General features: G+C 38.2%; 1 protein-coding gene and 1 pseudogene across 1 annotated transcript; both read right to left on the reverse strand.

Moving 5' to 3' along the window:
- Positions 1-1,060: 1,060 nt before the first annotated feature.
- On the reverse strand, positions 1,061-22,584 carry LOC131785639 (conserved oligomeric Golgi complex subunit 7-like). Its single transcript, XM_059102559.2, has 23 exons — positions 22,432-22,584; positions 21,715-21,759; positions 21,118-21,173; positions 20,753-20,837; positions 20,271-20,360; positions 20,082-20,150; positions 19,853-19,888; positions 19,447-19,567; positions 18,933-19,015; positions 17,899-18,009; positions 16,913-17,071; positions 16,701-16,752; positions 16,452-16,579; positions 15,443-15,517; positions 14,794-14,859; positions 14,220-14,382; positions 13,638-13,847; positions 9,576-9,709; positions 5,179-5,268; positions 3,864-3,978; positions 2,272-2,412; positions 1,940-2,030; positions 1,061-1,504 (listed from the first exon to the last, which is right to left on the reverse strand). The coding sequence occupies exons 1-23, from the start codon at positions 22,582-22,584 to the stop codon at positions 1,426-1,428; spliced, it is 2,352 nt and encodes a 783-aa protein (XP_058958542.2). The 3' UTR covers positions 1,061-1,425.
- LOC136280106 (uncharacterized) lies at positions 12,132-12,860 on the reverse strand (annotated as a pseudogene).
- Positions 22,585-22,628: the final 44 nt, after the last annotated feature.

Genomic DNA, 22,628 nt, shown 5'->3' on the forward strand with positions numbered 1-22,628 from the left:
TTTGGTGACATGCATGATATGGAAAAGGTTGTGGTTATTCATCGTGGTGAATAACAATAAATAAGCTAAGTTTTTCGTTTGTCTCATGATGTAGTCACGTGTGATGTAGATCGCGACGTTTCGACTGCATACTGAAGCCTTAATTCTGTCTTGACCTATGCAAGACAGAATTAAGGAGCACGATCGAGACATTCGACTCGCCCGTACCGAGACCTCCGCCGTTTCAGAACATGCCCACAACACCGGACACAAGCCACTCTGGAACGAAGTAAAGTTTATTGACCGTGACCCTTATTACTACACGCGCAGGGTTAAAGAGGCTATTCATATAAGACTTCACCCTAACAACATCAACAGGGATAGTGGAATAGAAATTCCAGAAGCGTGAATGCCCACGATCAAGAAACACAACAACAGGAGAGCCGTGCGACAGCGGACCACCGAGGGAGCAAATCACTGAGTGAACAGCAAGGATCGAAATGCACCAATCAGAGCTGTTGAAAAACAACCAATCACAGCAGAGCATCATGCTTTATAACATCACGCATGACCAGTCGACCTCATCGCCTGAAGAAGACTAGCAGTATGCAGTCGAAACGTCGCGATCTACATCACACCTGACTACATCGTGAAACAAACGAAAAACTTAGCTTATTTATTTATGCATGATATGTTTTAAGTTCGATATCGAATGGATCAAGGCACAAAGAAACGCTGAAGTAAGAGTTGGCTCGGGAATAAATTCAGTGTTCTTACTTTCTTGCAATTTTCTAAGAATCTAAAACATCTACGATATAGAACTTTGGTCATAATGTTGTCAAAATGATGATTACATCATCATTGTAGTTTCTGCTTCGACATTCGCAGAAATATCTTTTTGGTGATTTTTTTTATGACTTTCCTTGAACTATACTCCAATACTGTGATTCTCCAGACTTGACAGATAATGTTGGCTTCCCAGGTTTTGTGACTTGTAGGAATCCAGAAATCTACTTTAATAGAACGAAGCACTCTCTACAGAGATCAACAACGGAAGCAAAGCAGACACACAGACAGATGTTCTCTTTTATTTTTTTAATTTTTCACATACGGTTCCAAAACTTTCTACGTGGTTTTCAATAAATAAAATTTCCTCCCTATTCATTTGCTATCGAATTATTTAACATAGGCTGTTCAGTAAGTCGTGATTTTTGAGGACGATAAAAACATTCCTCTTTCATAATCTCTCCTCATTCCCCTCTCTGCCTTTATAATTACAAGTGTCTCTAAGGGTGATCCTGTTACAAATTGATCTTGGCATTTTAGCTCTGAGGCGTGATTTTCTCTTCTGGCTGCTACACATTTCCTTATAGAGTGTAAATAGATTATAATCTTTCATCGAGGTACAATCTCGCCGATTGCTGGGTATAAATGCCAGGATTGCAATCAGTGGATGCTTCTTATTCCAGCTATTGCCATGGTGATTCGATCCTCCACACCCAGTTCATGAGCAACCTCGTGAAACCTGAGAGGTAGAGAAATGAAATCATTAATAAACGGCGAAAAATTCGTTCACTAGCAGAGTAAATGTTAGCCATATAGGAACATTCTTCTCTTTTCAAATGTTGTCAGCTGTAAGTTCCCGCGCAAGCGACCCCTTAACAAGTGTGTAGGAGGCTAAACGCCACAAACCATCTCCTTTATCGAACAACTAGATTAGAAACAAAAGTTATTTTACAATAACAGAAGCAGCCTGCCACAAGCAACCAATACAGTAGGGGATTTAAGCCCAGTTGAATAGTTAGCTGGGTTATACACACAGACAACAGACAGATTGACAGACATGTAGACGGGAGGACTGAAGGGCAGTCGGACAGAGGATAGAGAGAGAGAGAGATAGACAAGGGGACGACAGAAAATTAACTACAAATTACTTTGCTAAACAACCTGATCGACTTACTTGTCACTAGTTGCTTTGAGTAACTCATTAATGTGCGTCAGAGTTTGACTTGGTGTTACTTCTAAAGCTTCCAATACGTTGCAGAAGTAATCTGTGTCGAAAATATCATCTTAGTTAATACTGTGGCATAGATGTGTCATTTACAGGTCCTCTGAGGCGTGTGTTTGGTGTAACACAAAATTAATTTTTTTGTCATTTCCCTCCCTTCTAGGGCTATCAGAAGTCAGTTTAAGCTCCTTAATCAGCTAATAAATGCAAAAAGAATCATGCAAGAGCAACTTCTTGCACCTTAACGCATGAAGAAGTAGAAGTTTATCAAGTACATTAAGTACCTATATCAGCCAATAGCTGTTGAGTGGAGTATGGTGTCAGCTCATGGATTTTCAGGATACTCTCTGTGTAAGCGTGCATGGTGCCACGAGCAATAGATCCCAACCAGAAGGTCCCAGGATGATGTTCATCTTCATATGCAGCTAAATAACACAGAAATTAACATTAATGCAATGCTTACTCGTTCAATTCTATCCCTATGTGAGGCAAGTGAATAGGTTTGTGGGTCGACAGATTTGGCCAACAAAAGCTCAAGAAGTTGGGATTTTTGTAAAAAGTGGATTCGAATATTAGACTGTGGATCGTGGACCAGCTGGAATTTTGTCCAGATTCGGGATTTTATTTGTTTAGAGTTTCAGATGGTGAATCATATTCATTTGTTAGTCTCGTGTCGGACTGGATCAGTATGTTTGTTTTTCATCTTTTAGAATTTAAAAGAGACTTGAGAAACTTTCCGGTGGTACAATCCCTTATGAATTCACAATTCCATCTTTTCTGTGATGTAACGCTTTCACGCAACCTCTCAAACACCAGCAAATAACGGAAAACGTCGAGGAAAATCTAAGTGCAGTAGAAAAAGAGCACAACATCCATAGATACACTCATATGCTATGCACCATGGGTACTATTGAGGGAATCATTTTACATAGATAGACGTGAATTGTGAATGCTACCATTAACCACTCTTGCACATTTTCTCTTTTCTGTTATCAGTTCCCTGCAACTCACCGTGCACATGAAGCGTACTTTCTCGCTCGTGTGCTTAAACTTTTATGTAATGTTACTCAGTGGCGATCCAAAGACCTCAAGGATTGAAATGAAATACTAAACTTTCACTTAAGGCCACTAATTTTTGCGGGAAACAAATGTTTTTTCAAGTTGACTTTCAAAATTTGGATTGCATTAACCAGTATCTGTTTCACTCCAAACAAAAATAATTAACGCTTTCGACACCGCTCGCTATTATTTCCTATGTAAGGTAAAATGGTACACAAGCCGATAACCGAGATTGCGTGATCCAATCATAACATTAAAAATTAAAAATCCGAGGCTAAGAATTAAGTAGTGTCTAACAACGCACTTTTACATATGATGGCTCTATAGTCACACAACCAGTGCATCCAATCAGAACACGCACTATCGTTCGAGAGCGCGCGCGTTTCCATCGCCTTTGATGACGTGACGATAGACATAACTGAAACTTCAGTTGAAGTCTCTGATTCGGACGTTGCGCAGACAATCTACTCTTTCTGAGAACATACTATGACAAACTTAAACGCTGATAGACCAGCTAAATTTGACATCATAAAACTGTTAGGAAAGTGGCCTTAATCTGGAAAAGAACAAATCTGTACACTGGCGGGTAAGCGCTTACAAAAACTATCTCAACCTTGCCGATTCATCAGAATGCGTCGCCTGATAAGTTTTTAAGTTTTAATTTTATTTCAGGCATAATTTCAAAATCCTTGAAGTAGCGCTCAGAGAGAAATCATCCATTAGAGAACAGACAATTCACTGATTATGTCGGTTTGTGAAAATCTGACACTTTTTTTTTACTTATTCTTATCCGCTTAGGGATACTTCATAGCGTTACCTTGAAGATCCGGGAATGGCAGATTTCCCGCCTTCATGGCAGTTTCCAGAGCGGGGTTTTCTTGTGTTATGAACGGCTCTAGTTGCTGAGGAAGAGTGAGGAGGTAATCTCCAATCTGTAAACGACAAAGAGAAATTATCAGGCGACAAATCTCGGTCAGGCTATCAACACTAAGGTATGTGAGGCGTTTTCTTAAAACCTACTAGTAGAGTTCATGTATTAAACTCATAACTCAGTAAGGACATAGGTGGCTTACAAAAAGCGCCTTCCATATCAGCTAGTCTCTTTGGTTTCTACTGAACTTTCTAAAACTGTTCAGTGTACTGATCAGAGTCATTCCTGTATGATCTATCTGACTGTAGATGAATATGGAACAACGCTTGCGAGAACGGCAAGATTATTTTTTCGCTTTGTCCCTATTTCATTACTGAATTTTTTTGAAGGATAAGACTAGACGTGAGCAAAATCAGGGGGGAAATTCAACCTTTCGTACTCGCAACTACCTTGAATTCATTCACATCCAGCAGAGTTGGAGAGCAAAGGCAATTTCTATAGGTTTCGTTGATGGCACTTTTAAGGGAAAATTAGCAAAAGTAACATAAAAGGACAGTTTCTAAAACATAAGGGAAGTAGTTACGGCAAATGAACCCTTCGCTGCGCTTGATAGCGGCTATGATCATCCCTATCACCAGAATGAAGGCCCTTCAAGTGGAAGGAGTTTAATTCACTTGGAGAATAGTTAGATTTTGGTAAAGCGGGCGACGGTTCAAAACAGCACTTTAAAAAGAAGTGAAGACCTCGGAAATCAAGACATATTAATGAATATGTCGCCGTTTGAGTTCAGACATCTCTATACCGTTTGTTTGTCTCCCGAGATCTGATTCTTAATTCTCCCCTCTAGCTGCTGCGCATTCCTTGCAAGTTAGATACGGAAATTTGGTGTTAGATCAAGAGCTTTGATGAGGGGCTAACGCTCGAAACGTCAGCTTTGAAACCTCTTACAGTGGCCAATTTACATTATCAACTCGGTTGATAGAACCAAATTATTTTGTTACACTCCCCCACAGACGCAGCACCACAGTTTCTTTAGAAACCTACCCCCTTTATATTTCATTACCTGTTTGCTGGATAATGAATGGATATTGTACGGAGAAATTACATGTTAATTACTCTGGGGAGTGAAAATTTTTAACTTCTTTCACACTAAATCCCAGTACTGGCTACAGCATGTAAAACTGACGATATGGACAGAAGGTGTGAACATCGTTCGTGGCTCCGTAATGTTTCTGGTCATGCTCTGTTAGTTGATACTCACGTGAGTAATGTATCCTAGCGGAGATAAACTGAACGCGGGAAGCTCATCACTCAGTGCAGCCCCAGATTCAGGGGACTTGGCAGACCAAACCTGGTTAACAGGGAATACTAGTTAGAGATACAGTAAATGGCTGGATCTGGTGGTAACATGCGAACGTGTAGTCTGATCGTCCGGTTGACGGTAGTATTAAGAAGGACTGTTGTCGGTAGAAGTGACTGTAGAAATCGATTTTCTTTCCAAATTTAGTTTTAAATTTTCCTCTTCCTCTCCCCCTGGGTATTCTTTATGTACACACGCGCACCGCGCGTGATTTTCACAAATAAGCCAATCATGTCAAAGAACCCTAACCTTAACACTGAAAACTGACGTGTACATTTTTCGCGTACTTTTGCTGTTTTGTTTTACGGAGTTAAATTTAGTTGTTGTTTTGAGCTTTCGTTCAAGCAAATTTGTTACCCCTTTGTTTGGAATTTAAGAAATGAAGGATTTTTTATTGAAGCTAAATGCTGTAGTCAATTTAACAAGATTGCTATATATATTTCTACGGAGTTTGGACTCTAGCCCCATTTTTCGTAAATGGATTTTTTACAGTGGCTGTAAATGATCGTGCTCACATGATCGGAAGTCATCATCAGAGTCAAGTGACGAGTTATTGTCAGTCGAGTGTATTGAGTCCGATTCGTGTGAACTGATTGGTCAGTTTAATCGTGATGATACTAGCTGTAAGATTCAAGTGGCCTATATCGGTCGTGATTGGTCAGTTTTGATCTGTCGGTAATGTTAGGTCGTTCTGTTTTGTTTGGTTGGTCTGTGGTGTCAATGTTGCGAATAAGTCGTTTGTACGGTGCTGCTAATAGTTGACACCTGTTTAGAGGAGTTTGTTCTAAGTTAGTGAGCCTGCTTTAATGAGTCATTTGATAAAAAGAACTAGTGTTGTAGGTTAGGCATTACGCAGAGTCCCACTCAATAACGTGGTTTGAGAGTCTATGATTGCCAGCAGTGTGATCGTTGATATCACTTTTCCTCGTCGCTCGCTTGTGTTTGGTAGGTCTTCTTGTGAGGTATCTGCCAGTTTCTCCGATGTAGGAGGCTTGGCAGTCGCAATACTGGATCTCGTAAACTGCCGCCTGTTTGTTTTTCGGTTCGTTCTTCTCTCTGGCGTTGGTAGTAACTAACGTAGTGTAGTGATGGGTTGTGAGCAACGCGGATATTGAAGGGTAGGATGCACGAGATAGTTTCAGACATGCCCTTTATGTACGGTAGAGTCGCTGTAGTCGTAAGAGTCGCGTTGTCGTTTGTTTCAGTTTGTTGCGCTCGACCTAATAGAGTCCTAATAGTCGTGGCTGTGTGATATCGGGTTGTAGGATGACTCGTTTGTTAATCAGTCGTTGTTTTTCGGTATTCTGTAAACTGTTATCCATAGCAAGCTGCCGTCACGGCTTTCTAGGAAGTCTGGAAAAGAAGTTTACCATGATCTTCGATTTCTTTGATAGACTGTATGTCAGTGCTTTGTGCGTTAAGGTGATGGCGGAATGCGTCGATTTCGTTCTGTCGCACAGCGGTTAATCGTATCGTCGATGTAGCGTAGCCAAAGTGGTATTGTTTGTCGTCAAGTCGAAAGAGAGCGTTACTCGATGCTCTACATCACAATTTCTACGACGACAACAGAAACTTACGATCCCACAGCTGTACTGCGTAACTGTTTTAGGGTTTACTGTTGTACTGAAAGTAAGTTGATGCAAGGCGCAGGTGCAGTTAGGTTATAATGTCTTCTCTCGATAGCGGTAGGTCGAGCGAACTCATGGTCGCATCGTGAAAACAGGTTTGTGTAGCTTCGGCAGACCGTAAAGTTTCGGTGGCTGTGGAACTGAACAGCTTAGTCGATAGTAGCGTTGGATGTCAATGGCGTTAGTCGTCTTAAGCGTCAGTAGTTTAGGGTTGAGTTTGCGTTGAGGCGTAAGAGTCGGGTCACGTTTGAGTTCTTCGTAGGGTTTGTTTGTCGTTGACTTGTACGTCCATTTTGTCGTGATAGTCAGTTTTGCCCTCAACAACGGTAATTTGTCCTTTTCGGCTGGTAGTAAAACTATATTCTCGTCGTTTTTCAATCGCGCTTGTTATTCGTCTTGAGTCAAGTCCACGACACTGACACTAGACTATACAATCAGCACCACTTCATGACGGTAATTTAACTAAAGACGAATAACAATAGCCAAGACGACTGAAAAACGGCAAGGACATAGTTATACTACCGGCCGAATTACTGTAAGTTGTAATGGACAGAACTAAGTCTCACTACAAAATTGGCGCATCATTCAACGACAAACAAACCTACGAAGAACTCAAACGTGACTCGACTCCTACGCCTCAATGCAAACTCAACGCTAAACTACTGACACTCAAGAAGACTAACGCCATTAGTATCCTACGCTACCATCGACTAAGTTGCTTAGTTGCACCGCCACGGAAACTTTACAGTCTGCCGAAAGTACACAAACCTGGTTTCCCAATGCGATAATGAGTTCGTTCTGTAGGCCTCATATACACCAACTATTTAAGTACAAGACGATAATACTATAACTGACAAATCCAGACGTAAGCTACTATCAACCGAGGACTTCATTAACGCCTTCAAGACTGTACAGATACCTGACGACTACAAACTTATGTATATTGATGTTCACCAGTATTCCACTTCAATTGGCAATACAATCTTACTGAGACTGCGGTTCGGCCTACTTCCGTCACCAAGAGAAGACATTATAGACTTACTGAACCTTTGCCTTTCGTCAACTTACTTTCAATACAACGATAAACTCTAAAAACAGTAACAAGGTACAACTTTGGGGTCACCAGTTTCCGTTGTCTTCAGAAATTGTGATGTAGAACATCGAGGAACACTCCCTTTCGACTTGCCGACAAATAATACTGCTTTAGCTACGCCAAATTGACGATACAATCACAGCCATAAGACACAACGAATTCGACGCATTAGACCATCGTCTTGGCCAACAAAACACCGACATACAGTCTACCAGAGGAGTCGAAGAAAATGGTAAACTACCTTTTCTGGACTTCCTGGTAAGCCGTGACGACAACTTTATATGGACAACAGTTAACAGAACACCAAGACATACCGACAGATTACTACACGAGTCATCCTATAACCTGACATCAAACAAAACCACAACAATCAGGACGCCGACACGTCAAGCGCAACAAGCATGCAACGGAACAGACAGCTTGTCCGACGAGAACAAATACCTTCACCATGTTTTTTATTAAAAAAAAAAACAACAACAACAACAACTATAACGGCGACCTCATTCGACCTACCCCACTGAGACAAACGGCAGCGCAACTCTTACGACTAAAACGACTATACCATACGTAAAGGGCACGTCTGAACCATCTCGTGCATCCCACAAGCCTTAAATGTCTACGTCACCCACAAACTCACAACACTATGTCAGTTACTAACCAACGTGAAAGACAAGGATGAACTGGAGAACAGACAGGGGGCGGTTTTGAAGATCAAGTGCTACGCCTTCTACTACGGAGAGAGTGGCAGAAACCTCCCAAAACATGAGCGAGCGACTGGAAAAGGTGATGTCAACAATCACATTGCAGAAGATCATGGACGTACAAACCACACTATTGACTGGGACTCTGCGCAACGCCTAACCTACAACACTAGCTACTTTTAACGATTGACTCTAGAAAGCTGGTTCACTTACGAAGACCAGACTCCCTTCAATAGGTGTCAACTACTTCTAGTACCACAAAAACGACTTATTTGCGACATTTACGCCACAAATGAAACGAACAGACCGACCCAACGTAACCGACAGATCAAAACTGACCAATCACGACAGACCTACGCCACTTGAGTCTTACAGCCAATAACATCAATAAACTGACCAATCAGTTCACACGAACTGGACTCAATACACTCGACTGACGAAAACTTTTCGCTTGACTCTTATGGTGACTTCTACTAAGGTTATCGAAACGTCAGTCACTATAACAGACGACGGTCCTTACGACTACACTCACCCCTACGATCATACTACCCGATCACAATAATAAGAGGATTGCAAGGTATTTTAAAAGTAGTATTTTAAACAGGGCCCTTTTCGAACGGGTGACTGAAGACCGAGGACGAAATAGAGACTGAACTACTACACCCATACAATAGAACTAGGAGCAGTTTAGTGTATTGTGGTGTACTTCGGTGTAGTTTAATGTAATTCAGTGTAGTGGATGTATTGTGGTCTAGCGAGTTGTAGTTTCTTTCGTGGGTATAGTTTGGTGTAGTGTGGTGTAGTTTGTTGTAGTTTGGTGATGGACAATGGAGAACCAAGAACTGAAAAAAGAACAAGGTTAAATCTTAACGTTACCTCCAGTTTAGGTGTCCGCCCAAGCTGTTGTTTTATTTGGATGAAAACAATGTCAAAAGCAAAACTGTGCACTCGCTCATTCAAAGCTTGAAATTGATCAGAAACGGATGAAAGGACAGTGGCCGAGTCACCGGCTAAGATATAAACAAACAAAAACGAAAGGCGTCGCTACATCTAATATATGGGAATGTGGAGCAATAACAAAAGAAGGATGGAACATTAAGATACAGGGGTAAGTAAACTAATATATGGGAATGTGGAGCGATAACAAAAGGAGGACAGAACAATAACATACAGGGGTAAGTAATCTAATATATGTAAATGCGGAGCAATAACAAAAGGAGGACAGAACAATAACATACAGGGGTAAGTAAACTAATATATGTGAGTGTGGAGCAATAACAAAAAGAGGATGGAACAATAACATACATGGTTGAGTAAACTAATATATGCGAGTGTGGAGCAATAACAAAAGGAGGATGGAACAATAACATACAGGGGTAAGTAAACTAATATATGTGAGTGTGGAGCAATAACAAAAAGAGGATGGAACAATAACATACAGGGGTAAGTAAACTAATATATGTGAGTGTGGAGCAATAACAAAAAGGGGATGGAACAATAACATACAGGGGTAAGTAAACTAATATATGTGAGTGTGGAGCAATAACAAAAGGAGGATGGAACAATAACATGCAGGGGTAAGTAAACTAATATATGTGAGTGTGGAGCAATAACAAAAAGAGGATGGAACAATAACATACAGGGGTAAGTAAACTAATATATGTGAGTGTGGAGCAATAACAAAAGGAGGATGGAACAATAACATACATGGTTGAGTAAACTAATAAATGTGAGTGTGGAGCAATAACAAAAGGAGGATGGAACAATAACATACAGGGGTAAGTAAACTAATATATGTGAGTGTGGAGCAATAACAAAAGGAGGATGGAACAATAACATACAGGGGTAAGTAAACTAATATATGTGAGTATGGAGCAATAACAAAAGGAGGATGGAATAATAACATACAGGGGTAAGTAAACTAATATATGTGAGTGTGGAGCAATAACAAAAAGAGGATGGAACAATAACAAACATGGTTGAGTAAACTAATAAATGTGAGTGTGGAGCAATAACAAAAAGAGGATGGAACAATAACAAACACGGTTGAGTAAACTAATATATGTGAGTATGGAGCAATAACAAAAGGAGGATGGAACAATAACATACAGGGGTAAGTAAACTAATATATGGGAATGCGGAGCAATAACAAAAGGAGGACGGAACAATAACATACAGGGGTAAGTAAACTAATATATGTGAGTGTGGAGCAATAACAAAAGGAGGATGGAACAATAACATACAGGGGTAAGTAAACTAATATATGTGAGTGTGGAGCAATAACAAAAGGAGGATGGAACAATAACATACATGGGTAAGTAAACTAATATATGTGAGTGTGGAGCAATAACAAAAGGAGGACGGAACAATAACATACAGGGGTAAGTAAACTAATATATGTGAGTGTGGAGCAATAACAAAAGGAGGATGGAACAATAACATACAGGGGTAAGTAAACTAATATATGTGAGTGTGGAGCAATAACAAAAGGAGGATGGAACAATAACATACAGGGGTAAGTAAACTAATATATGTGAGTATGGAGCAATAACAAAAGGAGGATGGAACAATAACATACGGGGGTAAGTAAACTAATATATGTGAAAGTGGAGCAATAACAAAAGGAGGATGGAACAATAACATACAGGGGTAGGTAAACTAATATATGTGAGTGTGAAGCAATAAAAGGAAGATGGAACAATAACATACGGGGGTAAGTAAACTAATATATGTGAAAGTGGAGCAATAACAAAAGGAGGATGGAACAATAACATACAGGGGTAAGTAAACTAATATATGTGAGTGTGGAGCAATAACAAAAGGAGGATGGAACAATAACATACAGGGGTAAGTAAACTAATATATGTGAAAGTGGAGCAATAAAAGGAAGATGGAACAATAACATACAGGGGTAAGTAAACTAATATATGTGAAAACTAGGCAATAAGAGGGGAAGATGGAACAATAACATACAGGGGTGAGTAAACTAATATATGTGAGCGTGGAGCAGTAAGAAAAGGAAGATGGAACAATAAGATACAGGGGTAAGCATACATATATATGTGAATATATATGTGAGTGAGGAGCAGTATATATCAAGAGGGAGTGGATACGGTATATATCAAGGATGAGTGGAGAGTAGTATATATCAAGAGAGAGTGGGGAGCAGCTATATATATTAAGGAGGAGTGGGATCAGTTTATATCAAGAGGGAGTGGGAGAAGAATATATCAAGAGGGCATGAGGGATGGCATATATCAAGGAGTGGGGAGCAGCATATATCAAGAGAGAGTGGGAGCAGTATATATCAAGGAGGAGAGGGGAGCAATACATATCAAGAGGGAGTGGGGAGCATTATATATCAAGGAGGAGTGGGGGGCATTTAATATCAAGCAGTGGGGAGCAGTATATATCAAGGAGGAGTGAGGGACATTAAATATCAAGCACTGGGGAGCAGTATATATCAAGGAGTGGGTAGCAATACATATTAAGAGGGAGTGAGAAGCAGTATATATCAAGGAGGAGTGGGGAGCAGTATATATCAAGTAAGAGTGGGGAACAATGTATATCAAGGAGGAGTGGGAAACAATTTATATCAAGGAGGAGTGGGGAGCAGTATATATTAAGAGGGAGTGGGGAGCAGTATATATTATGGAGGAGTGGGGAGCAGTACATATTAAGAGGGAGTGGGGAGCAGTATATAGCAAGGAGGAGTGGGGAGCAGTATATATCAAGAGGGAGTGGGGAGCAGTATATATTATGGAGGAGTGGGGAGCAGTACATATTAAGAGGGAGTGGGGAGCAGTATATAGCAAGGAGGAGTGGGGAGCAGTATATATCAAGGAGGAGTGGGGAGCAGTATATATCAAGAGGGAGTGGGAAGCATTAAATATCAAGGAGGAGTGGGGAGCAGTATATATCAAGGAGGAGTGGGTAGTAGTATATATCAAGAGGCAGTGGGGAACAGAATATATCTAGGAGGAGTGGAGAGCAACATATATCTAGAGGGAGTGGGGAGCAATATATGTCAAGGAGAAGTGGTGATCAGTACATATCAAGAGGGAGTGGGGAGCAGTATATATCAAGGGGGAGTGGGCAGCATTCATTATCAAAGAGGAATGGGCAGTAGTGTATATCAAGGAGGAGTGGGGAGCAGTACATATCAAGCGGGAGTGAGGAGTAGTATCTAGCAAGAAGGAGTGGAGAGCAGTTTATATTAAGGAGGAATGGGGAGCAGTATATATCAAGAGGGAGTAGGATTAATTGATATCAAGGAGGAGTGAGGAGCATTCAATATCAAGGAGGAGTGAGGTATCAGTATCAAGGGGGTAGCGGTTGTACCACATATCAAGGAGGAGTAGGGAGCAGTATCTATCAAGGAGGAGTAGGGAGCAGTATCTATCAAGGAGGAGTGGGGAGCAGTATCTATCAAGGAGGAGTGGGGAGCAGTATCTATCAAGGAGGAGTGGGGAGCAGTATCTATCAAGGAGGAGTGGGGAGCAGTATCTATCAAGGAGGAGTGGGGAGCAGTATCTATCAAGGAGGAGTGGGGAGCAGTATCTATCAAGGAGGAGTGGGGAGCAGTATCTATCAAGGAGGAGTGGGGAGCAGTATCTATCAAGGAGGAGTGGGGAGCAGTATCTATCAAGGAGGAGTGGGGAGCAGTATCTATCAAGGAGCAGTAGGGAGTTGTATATCTTAAGAAGGATAGCAGCATAATAAATGTCTTGCCACCTGGTCACAGATGCTGGTACACAAAGTTAAAATAGCAGCAGTAGCTGTGAAGAAGAGAATTTTTGCTGGTTTTCTACATAGTTGGTTTAAGATTATAAAAAATATGATAGAGTTAAGAGTTAACATTTTTCCTCTTAAATTTTCAAGTTTAAAATCACCAGTGTTGGGAAAAATTGGGGGAAACAACTTGTATTTTGAAATTACCTGAATGAAGCTTTTGGATAAATTCATTGAAAGTACTATATTCAATGGGCCTCTCCTGTTGCAAATAATTGTACCACTGAAATGGTCTCTGTGGAGTAGCAGTCTTTTCACCAATAGCATCATCAACTTTGCTGTCAAAATCTTGCACAGTACTAAGAATTGATGCAAGTAATCTTTTGTCCAAGTTTTCAATTTTTATCAGCAAATCACCTGGAAAATAAATCAAGGGAAATAGGAATATCAAGACTAAATTAAAAAAAAAAAAACTAGTAGAGGAAAGATCACAGAGATTGTCATTAGATTTGATCTGTATGTAGCTAAGTTGCTTAACAGGGCTTTGAAAAAAAATTGTTTTTCTATCTACCCTGGATAGAGAAGTTTGCATGCAATTAATGCTTATGGTTTCCTTTTAACAATTTCAGGCTTTCTGATAAGTGATGAAAAATGGACTGAGCTAAACATGATCTTTCCTTGAAGTAACAATTACATACTTTCCTGACCCCAATGGAATGCAACCAACATTGTGAGGGCACATTGAAGGTACAATAAATATTAAGTGGAGTGAATATAATAGTTATTTACCACAAATCTGAATTAGACGAAATGCATTTTGAAACATTGTCCAGTCCTCACTGATTCCCTCATTGGATGTGGCATCCACTTTAGGATCAACATCTAAGGAACATTCTTTTCTTAGAATTGAAACACATTCATCCATTCGTCCAGTATATGCCCCAAAGAACTCCTATAAAGAAACGTGTCTAATTATGTAAATTACTGCTTTGTTTACAAATAGCATTACAAAGAATATGGGGTATTAAGTTTAGGAAAAGAGGATAGCAACCACCATAGTTCATTTTATAATTATATAATCCTGTAGAGAAGACAAATGAACTGGAATGGTATACACAATCTTAGTATGTGCATGAATAAGACACTTTTAAAAGTCTAGGCTAGCTAGTAAATGGTACAGACTGGTATTTAATGTGCAAGTAGCAGTGTTTAGATAGGGGTAGTATTTTAAGGATTATGGTGGACAAGTTACTTAAGCTGTTAGTTTGAATTATCCTAGTTGTGGAGTTTGGCCAATCATTTTTCTAGGCTTTTTTAAAACTATTTGTCACCTCTAAAACACCAAACTTTTGGCCTTTCTTACCTCTAAAACATGGCATAGACCACGGACAGCATAACCATCAGTAAGATCAGTGCAATACTCAACAGCCTGTAAAAGAAAAAATCAAAATATTATTATAATAAAACTTACAAATAAAACAGAACTTAATTAAGAAATAACAGCCCTGCAGACTTGAAAAGCTAGTGACCAAGAACACTAATCATAACAAGGAAGGGATGTCAGTGTCTTTAGACTAACTCAAATATATCTTCTTAATGATAAACGCAAATGAGGACACAGCCTTCCTAAGCATATAGTCATTGCATCTACCTTTTTCTAATCATATCTTGATCTATGATAAAATTTACTTGATTTTTAAAATTTATTTCATCAAATTTAATTTTATTTCATTAAAAATCAAACAATACAAATTATAAATGATCTGTGTCTTTTCACACATGTAGCATCTTAGCTCAGTTGGTAATAGTGCCTATGACAACAAGTATCTGATGGACAGGGATTTGAATCCTGTCAAAGCCTTCACAGGCTTCTTTTCAGACATTTCTTAACTTGAAGTTCTAGGCATCACTATTTTTTTATCATATACAGATTGAAAAATAATTGGTTTTACTTCAGTTTGATAACACCTCTTTCATAGTGTATCATACAGGCCTAGTATCACAGTAAGTACCTGTTCAGCCAGGTGAAATATTTTCTCAACAGATTCAGCCATAAAACCAGCCGTTTCCATAAACCCATCACCCTGCTGTGTGGAGTGAAACAATAAACAAACTTTAAGACAACACAGTAATATAATATATAGATTTAGTCAAGCCTAAAAGCAAAGCCCACATTTTATTTTTCCTGCATGTCTAAGAGGCACAATGCCTTGCCCCAGCCAGGACTAGAACCCAGGTCGTCCAACTCAGAGCCCAGTGCACTGACCACTGGACTACTGGACAAAGCCGTGGCATTGGCGTGTCCACAGTACAGTTGACCACACATGTTAAAAGTAGCACCTTGTACGGTTGTACGGTTGTACAGTTGTACATCCAAATTTTTTGGCTTGATGGGTTACTACTATTTTGTATAATTATGGGGCTACACGAGCTCCACTATAAAGTGTATCTTCTTCAATCTGGTATGTGTTGTTTTACTGTGCTGTTCAAAAATTTGAACTAAGAGTCTTAAAGTCAAAGTTGCTCTTCTTTTTTATGCAACCATTATTTATTATTACTGTAACAGTACCTACAACCATCTTTAGGCATAAATAATCAATATGGATTAAAATCTTCCAATCACAACCTAGGAACATGACCATTTCCACCCTTTCTTTTTGAAAAGTTTAAATTATCACTTGAAATATGATTCACCTGTTGGCCTAATATCAGGGCACAAGTAATTATTGATAGTTGCTAAATTTTTTGTGGGTAAAATTTAAAAAATTAAAAATTGCTGTAACCCTTGGTAAATCCTGGTAGTTAACTCCAAAAAGTGATTAACATGTAAATTCACCCTATGATACCCATACATTGAACAGCAAATAGCAAAAGAAAATACTCAAACTTATTAAGTAGAAGTCATTTTCTCAATTGGAGAAGTAATACCAAATTCACATAAAAGCCAAACAGATGGAAACCATGATTCTTGAGTATCAAAGGAGATGAAAAGGGCTAGCAAGTGCATGATTTGATGTTTACCAGCCGTGTTGCTTGTAATTGCTCCACAAGGAAGGTCTGCTGTAATGTTGGATAATCCAACAGGTAAGGAATATAAGGAGAGTATACCACATCAACCAGTTGATTTGCCGCATGGGTGCTGCATTTGTCTGAAGTGAAAAAGAAGATAACAGGTTAACTTTGCCTTCTCATCTGAGAACCTTTTTCAAGTCTTAAAGGCTACAAAACAGAAAAACAATATCACCATGGGCTTTAATTACTCTACTGCACCTTGCTGTAGTGAGACTGCCTTTTCTAAGCCATGACCAAATCGTAAAGTGACCTGTAAGAAACATTTGAAAAAAAAAAGTGGAGTTTTAATGAAGCTGCCAGCTAATAGTTACCAAAATGTGTGCTGATATCAACAGAAAATCTTGCCATTTTTTGTATTCAGTTTCTATATTAAAGGCCTTAAGCTACATGTTATAAATATTCACACCCACCTGTCGCAACTCAATCAACTTTGCAATGATGTTTGACTCATTCTTTATAAACTCTGTGATGCATGACGACAACGATGGGTCTAAATGAGCTAGTGTTTGACTGATGAGTGTGCACAGTACAGTTCCAGGCTCAACAAAAACTTGACCACACCAAGTCACCTTAGAATAAGATACAAGAATTTTTTAACTACAATTTCTTGCTTTTTCAGGTTATTTCTAGTAAAGGTTAAAGGAAAAGTAGGCAATCCAGGTGAGCACCTATATGTAGCCAGGCTTCTTTATTCTCTGATTTCCTTGGCTTTATGTACTTTCACTCTCCCTGGATAGTACGTTAGCCCAACACAAGTCCCCCCACCCACACATTCAGCATTTTGTCAGGTTTCCTTGATAAAAACTAGTACCCATTTACACTCCTGTAAGGAGGAAGGCACTGGGACAGAAAAAATGTCCATTTTGCTAACTTCTAGGATACTGTGTCTCCCACCTGATATTATTAACACCCTAACATCAGTGTTCATATTCTCCATACTGTTCTCTGTACATTCACTAAGGTGCTGACAAGGAGAATTTATCTAACATTCAAGAGTTTCTTTAGTTGGTGATCATTTCCTTTATTCTCATGACATTAATGTGTGATTCAGCAGTGATATTGTAAGGAGAAATTAGATGCTAGTCACTCTTAGGGGTTAAAGGGTTGAGCAGAACATGGTGAAAAACTCTTACAAGCTGAATGGCCCCTTATTACCTTGGGATTATCCCTGTTTTATCCGTATAAAGCTATAAGCAGCATTGCTTATCCTCCAAGATGGGAAGAAACCCTGTTACTTACAACACAAGTCTGCAAACAGTCAGTTAGGATAACTAAATAACTGTGCATTAGGATAATATTAATCTTCAAACAGTGCTAAACTTTAAGTATGATCTACTACTTATTATGTTAAACTATACATTTATCCTGTAGATAATTTTAGCAGAATCGCATTAACCTCTGTATGCCAGGTTGAAAGGATAACATCATAGAATGTTGAAAGCCACTCCAGCATTGACCTGTTTGGATCCTCAACACGCACTTCATTCCAAGTCTTTTGCAATTTTGTCTATGAATTTAAAGAGAAAAAGACGATACAAGAATTTAAAGAGAAAATCACGATTATAATTTATAGTTATTGTATAGTTAAAGGTATATTGCTAGCTATCAATGTCACTGTCTTCATTATCATTGGTTCCTTGTTCCCCAAGCAGTTCATGAAAGGCCTCCATGTATTTCAATCACAGATACTGTATAAGCTAAATATTAGCCATTTAAAATTGTATCATTATCACTACATGAATTATAAAGAACCAAGAGTGATCAGCTTTTCATTCCTCCTCACAATATCAACATGCTATCATGAGTGAGAGTCAAGAGAATCAGGAATCTGATCAGCAAAGGAATCTCGCAGATCTTTATCAAATTCTCACAGTCAGACCAGTGATAAGAATTTACCTTTTGACTATAAGACTCAAATGGTTGACTGGTTTCCTATACCTTCACTGTAGCAATAAATTAGCATTCTTATTTCCTTAACCCATCAGTATGCATATTCTCCATACTGTTCTCAGTACATTTCCTAAAGGCACTGGAGAATATGTTTAACAATCAAGAGCTTGATGATCATCTCCTTTATTCCTGTGACCTGAATATGTGATTCAGAGGTGATCATGTAAGGAGAAATTAGATTCTTGTCACTTTTAGGGGTTAAGGGGTTAATAACAATAACTTTGATGCCCAATGCCTCTTGATTTCAGGATGAAACATTACATGTGTACAACACAGATTGTACACAGATTGTAATTGGTACATGTATATTGTAAGAGATGGTTGATTTTCTGGGACTATTAATAACAATAACTTTCAATTGATGCCCAATGCCTCTTGATTTCCAGATAAAACACATACATGTGTCCTACACAGATTGTAATTAGTACATGTAGGAAACGGTTAATTTTAGGGATTATTGAAGCAGACCACCATACAAACCTTATGACACCTAATGTAATAACTTTGAAGCTGGTCCAGTCTTTCAATGTTTGTAAATATTTTGACATATTCTTTAGTGTCATCTGTAACAAAAACAACCATGTTATGAGCTGCATTCATGGAACCACTATGATATAAAGGTGCAAATTAAGAACAAAAAATATATACCTATCAATCAATTTAGATATACTGTACATATTTGAAAAGGAAAGTTGAAAACTATTTGTGCCTGTGAAATCTGACCAGGCTACTTTCAAGCCAGACTTTGCATGACAGGTGTATTTTCCTGATTTTACCTATTTATCTTCTAAACAGCATGCATTTGTTTTATTGACTTTCAGTTTGTGAAGAGAACTGGGGCAAAATTATCAATAAACACATTTGAGGGGTAGGGGTGTAATTCAAAATCAAACATCTCTGAATTCAAGTTTTCCAGGGGATGGCATATATACCTGCCCAATAGCTTCCACTTAAAAACTTAATTAACATTTCTCTGTCACAAAGAAGCTCTTACCAAGAGAATGATTATTGAATGCAGCCACAATCTTAGGACTCAGGAGTGCCTCCAATCTGTTTTTAAGCCCTTCAAGTCGTCTACGTCTCTGTGCATAGTCTGGGACATCTTGTAGGACAGTCTTTAGAATGGAAACATAAACAGCAAAGTGAGTTGCTAAATTAAATGCACTGGTAAATTTCACTTAGCCATTTACATTTTTCGGTGAAAGGACGATAAAGTTTCATCTATTTTTTAAAGCTGCCCATCATTTTTGAGTCAGAGATATGAAATTTTTATTCTGAATTTTTTTCAGTGGACCTTATTCACAACTGCTGGTGTTGTAAATGTAACAGACACATGCAATACAAGTGCATGAATTATCATCATTAACAACTTACGGAAAAAGAAAAAAAAATGAACTTACTAAACTTTTGTGCATTCCTTCCAGTTTTGCTGCTATCTGAAATTGAAACCAATTTTATCACTTCATATGTGTGTTCATGATTCCAAACAACATCTCACTTTTTATATTGCTGGTGAGTTTTAAGGGACAGCTTCTGTGCAAAAGCATCAAGAGCATTTTTTTTTAATATTTTGAGAAAATAATACTATCTGGTGAATGAATAAAGGTGTGTTAAAATTGATATACTTACAGCACTAACATCCCCAGATTCAAAAACTTTATCCACATCAGACGACAGTACTGTCCAGTTATCTGCTTCCTATAAAACCAGATACAACACTGCTTGGAAATATTACTACATAGAGGATGTGAGATCTTACAGGGTAGGTATCTACAAGATATAGTACATTTAAGTGCTATAATTGATGTTAACATTTACCTTAAGAGCTCTTGATGCATCCTGCATTCTTGATTTAACTGTATCAATCTCCATCAGCATCTTCATAGATTGAGCTGTATTTTCCTCCACCTCAACAAGAATGATATACTTTTATTTATATCATAATATACACTTTTTGGTGTGCATGCCTAATACAATAAAAGGTAAATGAAAGAGAGATGTTGATAAAAGATCTTCCATGATGAATTTGAAGTGATTTTGAGATAACATTCATTGAATCTCTAAAGAATCTTGTTCATTAGAATTTATTTATTGATTTCTCATAATTGAGCCATTATGTACAGGAGAATATTGGTACATTACAGTTTATTGACATAAGCTGTTCCTGCGACAGAAACATCAAGAAAATGGCAGAGGCCACAAAAAGAAGTACCTCAGCATTAACTGCTCAAGGTAATTATAACAGAAATTGACCAGTTGCAGTTAATGAATCTCTCTAAATTCAAGAATATCATGTTTACCACTCTAATGTCCTCCTTTACAAGATTCATTTGTTCCTTCAGAAGGGAAGCATCATGACGAATGTTCTCTATCTCCCTTAGAACTCTGAGGAAGGAATGGTGTTGACTAAAACTTTCACAATATTATAAAAAGCAATACTATACAATTTTATTGTGACCATAGATACCAAGACTCTAGGATTTGTGAAACATTTGTCAATTACATTGTGAAATATTGTCCACAGCAAAGAAGCCATAATTATTGTGCAGAACTAAATGTTAGCCTAAACAAGACAGAAGGTTCAAAGCCTGAAATTTGTGCAGAAGTAAACAAAGATAACATGAAACACAAATGATCATGACCAAATGTCAAAATTAGATTGTACCGTGGAATATTATTCACTGATTGAGTGCTGGTTTCCTCTAAAGCATTATTAACCTCCTGGAAACAGAATAATATTTTAGTGTTAGTAGAGCATGTGAGAGATTTAATAAATACAACATTATCAATCCTGGGGGCAAATTTTCAGAGAAATAAATTAATACAACCAAGCACTTCCAAAAATTTGTTCATAACACAAATATAGTGTTTGAGTAAAGAAAAAGTAAAGCTGTAGAAGGTTTGTGTGTCAGTATCTCTACTGCATCACTCAGTCTGAACAACTGAATCAAAAACATACATTTTCAACAGCAGATTATATTTTTGATTTGCTCAAACTTTGCAGTTTTAATGGGAGGCTTCAACATTACTAGTAATAAAAATAAATGATTTTAATTGAGCAATTTTCAATTCAATATTAATAGATTACCTTACTTTTTCTTCACTACCCTGAGCATTAAGTAGCTTGCTATTATTTCTTTTATGTTCTCACAGACTATTATTGAAATTTCCTTTGTTTCAACTGGCCGTAATAATCACTATGGCTTGGGTTTTAAGACTCTTAATTGAAATGTGCTCTATTGAAATGATTATATAAACAAACCTGTATAAATAACTGCAACTTCATGACCAAGTTTGATGCATGAGCCTTCAAAGATAAGTTTGGATATAGTTAGGAAAGATGACATGAGAAAAATTTCTTCAATAACACTGTAGATGAACTGAATCAGAGTTGGTGCCTTAGGACACTGGAACAGGGCAGCAACAGACAGAAGACACCCAATTGCAACAATACATGGAGATGGACTAGATTTTCTCATTTTTTTCTCTTAAAGAGCCAGTAATTATCTATATATGTGAGTCATCAACTTCAAAGTCTTTTCTATGCTAAAACTTTCAACTAGGAGAATCTACAGGAAGTCAATTAAAAGATAAATTCACATAACACATCCATGTGCAGATAATACATGTTTATGTATGTTAACATAGTAAACTACATGCACCGGTATGTAACTGGCCTAATAGACACAAAGTTGAAATTTGTTCTTAAAAAAAACTGCACCGGTAATTACATATTGACATACTAAATATCAAGATTGTAAGCTAGACAATTAAATACATTATATGTCACGATTTTATAATGATCAGAACAGAATTTTAAAAAGGATCATGCAGGGGAAATTTTTCTTCGAGTCATATTCATCAAAATGAATCGAGCACTACAGGCTTCAATACATTTCACGACGATTATCTGGATGGCACAAACTTTGTACACAGACATGTCGCAAACTCAAACTATCTACACATCCTTCAAACTCACGTCAATAGGCGTTCGATCATCACGGATTCTTAGCGCCGAGTTCACCCACTCTTTAACATCAAAGTTATCATCAGAGAATTTGGAAAAGTCCATATTGTGAGAGAATATAAAACAGAATACAAACAAGGACAACAGTGCCACCTCACAGCTCATTTGCCGCCATTTTGAATTTGACTCATAAAGACGTGGTGTAATGC

This window comes from Pocillopora verrucosa, chromosome 4 (assembly GCF_036669915.1).
Source record: "Pocillopora verrucosa isolate sample1 chromosome 4, ASM3666991v2, whole genome shotgun sequence".
Classification (NCBI taxonomy): Eukaryota; Metazoa; Cnidaria; class Anthozoa; order Scleractinia; family Pocilloporidae; genus Pocillopora; species Pocillopora verrucosa.